This window comes from Brienomyrus brachyistius, chromosome 17 (assembly GCF_023856365.1).
Source record: "Brienomyrus brachyistius isolate T26 chromosome 17, BBRACH_0.4, whole genome shotgun sequence".
NCBI lineage: Eukaryota > Metazoa > Chordata > Actinopteri > Osteoglossiformes > Mormyridae > Brienomyrus > Brienomyrus brachyistius.
The window spans coordinates 9,842,358-9,852,885 of NC_064549.1; the positions used below are offsets into that span (position 1 = coordinate 9,842,358).

The window sequence follows — 10,528 nt, forward strand, 5'->3', positions numbered from 1 at the left end:
CAATACACATTATTGACAGTGTGATTACTTTTCAACTGAAACAAAATAGTAGTGAGCTGAGTGCTCCTGTAAGTCCCATTATTTTACATGTCATTTGTATAAACAGCAATCTGAGACAACCGCTCTGTAACAGGTGTGGGCAAATACGATTATACAATAATGGAACAAAAGGTAGTTCTGTTGAAAGTTGAATATATCATATACAAACAAAAATACAAGACATATACAATATTGTATGACACACAGTATACAACAAACCACAAAAATTTTGCATTGCACACTGTTGTCCAAACATTAAGCCAACACTGGAAAAAATGTTTTACAGTCTTATTGATGAGGTGACACATAGAGAGGTCCAGGAAGAATGACTAATCACAAGTCGGAGGACAATTCAAGTGGTATGGAAGAGGCAAATGATAACAACATGCCTATATATAAACGCATGAGCGCCACCAAGCATTTTGGCTGACAAATTACACCACAGGGAAGTGAGAATACAGTACCCTCCTGGGCATACCAAGGAGGTTTCTTTTTAGGAAATAAATGAAGTCACACTGTTGCATGACAGGAGGTCTGCTGTGGGGGGGGGTGGCTGCTATTCACATGAAAGGCTCCCCTTCCACCGAGCCCCTCCTCTGGCCCAGTGAGGGGAGCTTTTCCTCCCTGGGCTTCGCACGGCAAACTATCATCAGGTAGCGCAGCCGCGGCCCGAGCGAAATCCTTGGGGAACTCGGCAAGACAAAGGGGCTGCAGCAAACAGAGGAAGGGGAGACACCCACGATTCATCTGGCTCTGACCATTTAGAAGCACAGACACAAGCAGAGAAAGGTATAAACTGGAGCATGCTAAAGCTGCAAGATCTGTATGTCACACGCTTCCATCAATATATTTTTCAAATAGCTATCCAAGGAAATAAATCACAATAAAGTTTTCATATGAGGACGAAATGATCAGCTGATCCAAATTGAAAACCACCATTCACAGAACAGCAGAGAGAATGTTTCATGTTTGATTTAGTATTATTAAATGGTAAATGGACTACATTTATATAGCACTTTTATACTCCGACGAGTACTCAAAGCACTTTACATTTTATGCCTCACATTCACCCATTCATACACCGGTGGCGGAAGCTTTAAGCGGGTTTAGTGTTTTGCTCAAGGACACTTTGACGGGGTCAGGAGAAACCAGGGCTCAAACCTGCAAACCTCCGGTTGCCAAACAATAGCACTACCTCTTGCGCCACCATCTTCCCAAACAATTATTATTGCTATTGTTGGTGTTGCTATTATTATTATTGTTGTTCCTACTTATGAGAGGTTGGCACAGTAATGCAGTGCTTAGCACTGTCGCCTCGCACCCCTTGGACCAGTGTTCAAGTCTCCACCATAGCTCCATGTGTCTGGAATTTGCATGTTATCCCTGTGTTGTTCTGGAGTTTGTTCTGGATTCCCTCTGCAGTCTAAAAACACGCTGAGGTTAATTGGAGGTGCCAAATTACCCATAGGTGTGTGTGTCTGAGTGACTGACGTATGAGTGCACTCTGCAATAGGTTGGTGGTGCCCTGTCCTGGGTTGTTCCCGTCTTGCACCTGTAGCTTCCAGAATAGGCTCTGAACCCTCTGCAACCCTGCATAGGACAAGCAGTTACAGAAAATGAACGGATGGATTACCTATGAGAGCTGAGGGACTGTTGCCTGTCAAAGTTATTGCCTGTGCAAGTTAAACTATAAATGCTGTAACATATATAAATGGGCAATAATTGCTGGTTGAGTACTGTACTAAATGAATATAAACTCCATAACCCCCGCAGCTTAATTCCAAGTAAAACGCAATAACGTTAAAGTGACCTTTAGATTACACCAGCGAACAAGGATTTCAACGCATCATGAAATGTTAGTGTATGCTGCCATCTATAGTTTCTTGAAATAATTGACCGATGTCATCTTCGACCCTGAAATAAAGTGCATAAAAACAAATATATATTCGAAATATTGTCAAAGAATAAAAGAGGAAAATGAATTAACATACTGCTTTGTTTTTACATAATTAACAAAGTGGTGAAATAGCGAGAAAGCAGCTAGAATGGGACTCCTAGTCGACGTTAGATGGCGCTGTGACGACGCGGCCCATTAAAATCCGCAGCGAGCGCTTTCCTTGCACACTCCGGTCCGTGTCGTTTGCAGTGTGAAACGTCACGGGTCGCCGGGGGTCGTGTTTTCTTTCCGAGCAGATTATGGCGGCCTTTAGCTGGTTTGCGTGCGGGCGGCTGTCCCGGGCAGTTTTCCATGTGGGCCGCCGGGTCGCGCACAGTCAGCCGCAGTGCCCCCGGGCTCTCCGGCGCTGGGTGAGCGACTCGCCTGGGCTCCGCGTCGGGGAGAAGGGCACCTTGGGCAAAGCTCGCGCTGCGGAGCAGCCGCATTTCACAGAGCTGGACAAGGCAGATGCTTTGGTGAGTTATTAGAAATGAATGACTTCAATGGAAAAGAAAGTACTAAAACTGATCGCAGATCAGCTATTCAGGTTGATAGGTGTCCGCACTGTGCCGTTTCTCGGGTACTTGTAAAAGGCTTAATTTCATTAAAAGAAGAAAAAAAACATGAAGAAATAAATTGCAAACATACACCAGACAATAACCACAAGGGCATCTACTTCAATCGACTTTGTTTTATCACGATTAATCTACAATGATGTTTACGTAGACTGTCCCGCTTTTTGCACGTCCTTAACCTGTCTGCGTGTGTTTACCGTATTTTCTATGTTGACAGTTTTGTTGGATCTGCTTTATCAACATAATGTCTGATTGTTCTTTTTTTTTTTAGATGCTGAGAAAGTCCCACGAAACAGGTAAACGTTTGTCCGTTTGGAAACGTATTTACTCATGGGTTTACAACATAACCTCCGTAAAAATGCACGTGTACCGTGCTGGTTAAAAACCCCGTTATAACAAATGACATTTGAAATCCCTTTGTAGGAAAACCCGCTTTTTTTATTGTTACTTTGTCTAAATCTGTCATGTATGCACAAGAACTTCTCATCGAAAATAATCTCGGTTAGTTCATTGCCATCTATGTTATGCAACAAAAAAAAAGTTATAGATATGGGTTTACATCTGTTAAGAGCAGGATTACAATACTGCACAGAGGCTTTATTGCGCCTATTTACGATAGGTGTTACTCCTTGCTATCACTATGTTCCTCTGCTTACTCACCCCTGCTCTTTTTTTATATTTTAGGATTCCTCTCCTGGTTTCGTAATGGTCTGCTGGCCACAGGGGTTGGTGTAATCGCTTTTGTACAGAGTGACGTAGGCCGAGAGGCTGGATATGGTAAGAGACCAGTAACCCCTATACTTTGCTTTCCCTTTAGGACACGAGGCAGGGGGACATCCCTTGGACATGAGGCTACTCTAATACAGGATGCTTAAACACACACAGGCATACATTACAGGAGATTTAAAGACATCAGTCAGCTTAACCGTGTATCTTCTGACTGTGGAAAGAAAGTGGGTAGGACATGCAGGCACACCGAGTGGGAGGGAGTTTGCCTTCTGTGTACGGGCGCCTGTGAGTGTGTCTGTTCTTCTGCGCAGCCTTTTTCATCCTGGGCGGAGTGTGCGTGTCATTCGGCGCCGCTTCCTACGTGGCGAACCTCTTCAGCCTGCGGCGGTTCATGCTGCTGTCCATGCCAGCCGTGCTGATCAACAGCATGGTGGTGGGAAGTATGGGTCTGCTCTGGCTCTCCGCCGTCTCCCTCTACATCGGCCGGCTGGAGGTGGAGATCATCCACGAGGAGGATGACGAGGCGAGGGCCCCCGGGGACTGCGACGAGTGCGGGGACCGGCGGGACGAGCGTCACCCGGAGGATAAGGGACGGGACAAGTGAACGACAGTGCTGATTCGCCTTTAGGCACCTGGGGGAGGGGGGTTGGATTAGGGTCACTGCCGTGGAAAACCTTACAGACCAGCAGGTCTTAAATGTGAAGAGATTCTGGTGGGAACTCATTTTTGGGTGTTTTTTGCAATATATAAGGGGTGCGTGTGTTTGTATAGACCATAGACAACAACCATGGAGTGGTTGTATGCGGTGTTGGGTTTCCTCTAGGTAATACATATTCTGGAAACTATGAAAAGATCATGTACATAAAATAAGGTTAGTCAAAGGCTTTTGTTGTTGTTTTTTTATTTGAATATAAGTGATTATTTTTCCTCCGGTCCTATCCAAGATTAAAATTTTTCTTCTTTCCAGTTCTGGTATGTCTGCAGTAAGTCTGGGCTTTTTCCTGGGTCATCATGACAGTGTAACCTGTGTGTATTCTCCGGCCGTGCTCTTCAACTGTGACGTCCCCTGGGGGGTACATTTTAATGTGGTGTGGGAGGAGCCACAGTGATGCACCCAGGTGACGTTACACGTGCAAGTTACTTTTATTCGTACTCCGAAGATGTTTTTTATCTTAATTTAGCCTTTTAGGTGTGTGTGTGTGTGTGTGTGTGTGTGTGTGTGTGTGTGTGTTAATCTCATTCATTCATTCATGCATAATCTCCATGAGTGATGTCAGGCCTGTGTTTGCCAAACCAGTCCACAGAACACACTGCACGAATCCACGTTTTTGTGTTATCCCAGTTCCCAGCACACCTGTAAGGTGTTTAAGAGCTCCTGATTGCTTGGGCCAGGTGTTCTGGGAACTGGAATAAAACACATACGTACATCTGTCCAGTGTGCGCCGACAACTGGTTTGGGAGACACTGGGTCGGGCCATGAGCTGCCATGATGCGGCGTGTCAGCGGAGGTGGACCTTATATCCCCTGTGTCCGGTTCGCATGGTCATTTCTCACCGTGTTGGAGCCGGATGTCCTACCGCACCAGGGATTTATCGGTCATGGTAACCGTTATGGATGGCCCCTTTTAAATCCATCTGTCTTCTCGTGGAAGCATAAAGAGAGCTGAAAAATGACTGTGCAAACACAAAAAACAAAGATAAATGATGTCGCTTATTGTTGTCCGTCACATGCGTCCCATTGCATCTATTGTTTTCTCAGCTCATAAGGAAAAGCTGAAATTTGATATCTGGTGCCCAATCCAATAAACGTATACATGTTTAGAGGAGAGGCAAGGATGTAACGATTGGTAACCACTCAATTCAGTGTTGATGTTTAACAGTCAATGATGTTGTCAATTCGGGTTATGATGTTTCTTTATTGTGATTCATTAATATGTAGTAGTTTGTATTTTTTTGTGTATAAATTCTTGATATATTCACACCCAAATGCTATTTTGTCAATCAAGACTGGTTTTTAAGTCATTTTATTGCAATCTGGCATATGAACCATTTGAATTTAGTTTTTTTCTTTTCCATCAGTTACCATTAGGATTCCCTTTAGGATTATTAATATGGATTTAATTTTAATTTGCCTCTGAGACCTCACACAGTCTAAGGTGAATGGATTTATCTGACGTTTCTTACTCATGCTGGTTTGTTCTTGTACAGCGGGAGATTGGCTGTGACTTGATAATATGTGTATATTCTGTAGCTGAGTGGTGCGAGGCATGCATTATTGCATGCGTTATTGCATGCATGCGTGTGTGTGTGTGTCTCTCTGTTCCTGACCTTTCACTGTAAATATATCGCATAAACGTGGAGTCTCTTGTCATAGTTTTTATTTCCCTTTTATGGGTGAGGAGTGAATCTTATTTGCCGTTTAGGGCTGGCTAACCAGCTACTGCCATGGGACAGCTAGCGAAGAGGCAGCTCGAATACGTATCCTTAGGCCAGAAGGCTGTCGTACACCCTAGACGGGGATGTAAACGGCTCATTTATGAGTAAGATACATCATCATTGTTGTTGAAAGTGGTGTTTTGCAGGGTTGCCTTAACTTGAGAGGAAAAATATCTAAATGTCAGTGGCAGATCAACCTTTAGCAAACCGATTGTTTAAAATTAAGTGGCATGTGAAAATAGAATAGAGGCATCTTTCGGCTTTCCAAAACCGCTGATTGAGCCTGGAACTTATCCCAGGAAGCGAAAGACTGGATGGGATTGGACAGTGTTTCTCAGCCCAGTCCTCAGGGACCCCTAGTGTACATTTTTGCTCCCTCCCAGCTCCCTACTGACTGGAGTCCTGAGGAAATGCCTAGTCATGGCTGTGAAAGATAAAGCATGAATGTTTCTTGAAAGTGAAATACAAAGCCGGGGCAGGTGGATCGTCAGTGCAGGGAGGTGTGGAGTCAGGTGTCGAAGACAGTGTTTCTCATACCGGTCCTCGGGGACCCCAAGACAGTCCACGTTTTTGCTCCCTCCCCACACTCAGGGAATTGGGAGAGAACAAATACGTGTAGCGTCTGGGGGTCCCAGGGGATTTGGTTTGAGAAACACTGGTTCTTCAACTTGTTCTGCCTCTCAGCTTCGAAGAAGTTGAACTACATTCCTCTAGAACGAGAGTCAGAAGCACAGGGGATCAGCTCTGTGTTCACCACTCAGTAGTGTTTCCCAACCCGGTCCTCGGGGATCCCCTGACAGTCCACATTTTTGCTCCCTGTAAGCTTCCGAGCGGGAGCTGGGAGGGAGCAAAAGCATGGACTGCCTGGGGGTCCCTGAAGACCGGCTTGAAAATCACTGGGATAGGTGACCATACATTAGCATACTTGATTTAGAGTGGGGGTCTCAATAAGATTGTGTGTGGACCACTAGACAGGTGGGCTTGTCAGATGATTCCAGAATGTTGTATTTTAACTATACCACCATTTATAGCACGTTTTGGTCAGTGCTGCCTCGGTGCTTGCTACCAGAAATGTTTTGACACGTCTGCTGAGACAAATACGACGTGAGAATATTGGCAGTCGCAGTTTGTCAGAATCCGTCTGCTTTGTGATGGCTTCCTCGTCTCCACCCCAGACTTCCTCGCCGCATAGCTTGGCTTCTGCTGCTGCACTGCATTCTCTGCTCGCTGGCTGAAAACAAATTTTGCCGCATGGACAGACTTCTTCAAAGCCGGATGACTCATCTCTCTCTCTCTCTCTCTCTCTCTCTCTCCCCCCCCCCCCCCCCCTCCGTTTTACCCTGCAAACTGCTCTGCCTGTTTAGCAATGACATTTGAGGTTGTACTTTTTAAGGGTTGATACTTTTTCCTTGCAGGTAGACAGTTGTCTGCCTCAGCTGTCAGTTTTTTTAAATTGATTTTAAGAGACTTTTCGACAGATATGCAATTACGAGCAAAGCACACACACGGCGCATGAAAGGTTGTCAGCTATTTGGCTGCTTATATGTGTTTAAGTCTACAGTCAGTTAGGGAAAAGGCCTGTTTTATGGTTTTGTTATGCAAGTCTTTAAAGAAACCAAAATGCAGGACAGGAAAATCTGATTGATTTTAAGGAGATGAGACGACAGTTCATCTAAACCACGTTATTGGAAACAGCTGTAGACGGAGAAAACCGACAGTGCCACCCAAAAGTTTGGACACACCTACCCATAGAAAGGTTTATTTGTACTATTCTTTACATTTTAGAATAATTATAAAGGCGTTGTAAAATAGCATACGTGGAATTACCAAAAAAGAATTAAACAAAAAATAATTTATTTTGGGGGAGAGGACAGCTTTGTGGTTTTTTGACACAGAAGATTGTCAGTTCAAATCCCGTGGTCGGCAGCGCGATCCCACCATTGGGCCCCTGATCAAGGCCCTTAACCCCAACTGCTTCTGGGACCGGCTGACCCTACTGTCTCCTCTATGTCGATTCCATGATGTGGCCTCCTGGGATGCTTTTCCAGCTGTCCTGAAGGAGGCCCCTCATAAGCTGAGCGCTCATTGGCCACTTTTCCTTCACTTTCTGGTTAAACTCCTCCAAAACCATTTCTACTGTGTTTAGGTCAGGTGGCCAGGTCATGTGATGTGACACCATCACTCTCCTTTGTAGGTGGCTTGGCGCGTCCAAACTTTTGGCTGGCCCTTTACATAAACAGAGGTAACTGAACCCTGAACTACAGGGGTGTGAGAGTCATGGCTACGTGAGCTTTTTTGGTTTCCTCATGGGCTGTGTGGTCCTGGGTGACATTCCGTGCTCTCTGCTAAACACATGAGACATAATCATGTAAATAAACTGGGAATATTAAATGGCCGATTTGAGACAAAGGTGAGCATTCAGAGGTGGTCTGTGGGCAGATTGTGCCCAGCTTGTACTGGTTTGGCATCTTCTCTTCAGGGCCAAGGGACTGGAAGACGGAACAGGTGTAGGTGCAAACGAGGCGGAAGACAAAATGGGACGGAGGCAGGTCGCCTTGCCCTGACATTCACCGGAGCAGCTGCCAGCACATAGCTGCCATACGTCTTTGTCCAGCGTAGGGTTAGGGTGATACAGAAAGCGGGGGGCGCCCAGACAGGATGCTGGTCCCTTGTAGAGCACATCACAATCTGCCGGCAATTTTACATACATGCAGTTAAGGGACCAGGTGTATTTTGGACTGTAAAAGAAAACCGAAGTACTGAGAAAAATTGCCTTTACACAGGGAGAACATGCACACTCCACGCTCATTCTCACCCTCTCTCTCTCTCTCTCACACACACACACACACACACACAGAGCTTGTGGTAGGAATTTAATGGATCAAGCTAGCAGTTAGATTAGTTAACTTTATTGATCCCAGGGGGAAATTGTTGAATTCGATGAACCAATGGACCTTTTATTTGAACAAAATTGATGGTTTGCAACAATAGAAGGGGCCATGATTCTCAGTCTGTAGTAATTTCAAGCCAGGACCCTCAAACTTGCCCATATATAGACAGATGTGTCCGTAGCAAGACTCTTGTCTGTGGTAGAAAATTATGCAGAATAAGTGTTTTTAAATACCATGTCTGTGGTAAAAATTGCATTTTGATCAGAGTGTCTGTCAGAATCCCCCATGGAGCTGACCTCAGATTCCAAGCACTGATCCTGTGACACCTGTTTGCTTCTGTGTGTAGTCTGCAGTTTAAAGGAAGTGCTCAAGTAAGAATCTCATTATACTATGTACACATGACCATCAAGCCTTGAAACTTGTATCCACCCTAAGCATTGCTACAGCGCTAAAGGTGAAAAGCCAGGGAAACGCTGGTGTTAAATCCACCTTCTCCACAAGAGAACCACACTCAGATGGTGGATCAACAGTTTCTGTTTTAAAGGGTCCCTGTGCTCCTGCAAACCTACATTTTCACCTGCTTTCCCCAGTCTGTTACCTCGAAAGTTTTCACGATGATGATGCCATCACCTGTTCTCTGCTGCCGCTGCCATAGCAACAAGAGACGCAGGACGCACGCCCAAAAGGCTTTGCCGGTTAATCACAGATCCTCGACTGGGGGGGGGTGCTCAAATAGCTTTTGTTTACGGCTGCTCTCTTCAGGCCCCGCCCCCGCGCATTTGGCGCAGTTCGGTTCTTTATTCCAGGCGTGTTCCAGTGCAGGGGGTCTGCCGGTTCCCCGCGGCTGACTTTGACTGCGCAGCTCTGTTTTGCATGCAGGTGGCCTGCAGGGCCACGCCTGTTTAAAGGGCAGATGAGCCAATTGGCATTCTCGCTGACAGGCACTCCAGCCGCCAGGCAGCGCCCAGAATGCACAACGCCATGGAACCTCAGCGATTGGCAGGGCAGGTTTCAGCCCTGGACATCATGCCATGCTAGCTGAAGAGCCTTTTCCACTGCTGCATTTTATTTATTTATCTGATACTTTTATCCAAAAATGACTTACAGTAGAGTATGGTTACAAGGTATGCGTGCTCCTTGGGATTCGAACCCACAACCATTGCATAATTGCTGTAATGCTTTACTAGTTGAGGTACTGGAGCAGCAGCTTCAACCCTAATAACTAACTAGACAGTGCACTGCAAGCAAGACGTCCAGCACAATTCGGTGCTTAGAGCCTGTCCTCTGTAAGGACATCTTTTCAAAAGGAGAAATTATCATTCAAGCCAGAGGGTCACTCCAAATACTCATTCCTGTCTGTGCAAACAACACACAGCTCCCCCCCCCCCACCCCTGCACGCACCAAACGAACCCCGCCCAGCCCCAACCTCAATTGCGTTCCTCGTGTTTAGTATGCGGTTCCTTGGTTGACGGGGAGACTGATTCTCACACTAATGAACTCGGCCCTGCCACTTGAATGTAAAGCAGGATTTAACCTGCCTTCAATGTCACGGGCTCCTGTCGTCCCTCCCGTGCGGCTGCAGCACCGCAGCAAGCTGCTCGCTCCGTCGCAATTTGATACCAGTCTTGTTTCTGTGCAGAACCAGCTGACACCTACATGCATCAGACGGCCCATGTTTTTTTTTTTTATACACAGAAAAGGAATACTTTTGAAATGATTTTCGAGTTCCCCCCTGGCCCCTTCATTCCAGGGTGAATCACAATGACACAAAAAAAAATCCCAGCATGCACCATGCTGTCACCCACAGAAGCGCAGCTTAGATTGTAGCATTGAACAGACATTTTTATGAAGTACATTACATCATACGTGTATCACACAGCTACAAATATCAAGCATGCTATCATAAGATTCTTATTGGTTTG

The 10,528-nt window shown here is 45.7% G+C and overlaps 1 protein-coding gene across 1 annotated transcript; it reads left to right on the plus strand.

The window, feature by feature from the left end:
- Positions 1-2,182: 2,182 nt before the first annotated feature.
- On the plus strand, positions 2,183-5,638 carry tmem160 (transmembrane protein 160). The gene is made up of 4 exons (XM_048981723.1): positions 2,183-2,451; positions 2,822-2,846; positions 3,235-3,327; positions 3,591-5,638. The coding sequence occupies exons 1-4, from the start codon at positions 2,236-2,238 to the stop codon at positions 3,881-3,883; spliced, it is 627 nt and encodes a 208-aa protein (XP_048837680.1). The 5' UTR covers positions 2,183-2,235; the 3' UTR covers positions 3,884-5,638.
- The last annotated feature ends 4,890 nt before the right edge of the window (positions 5,639-10,528 follow it).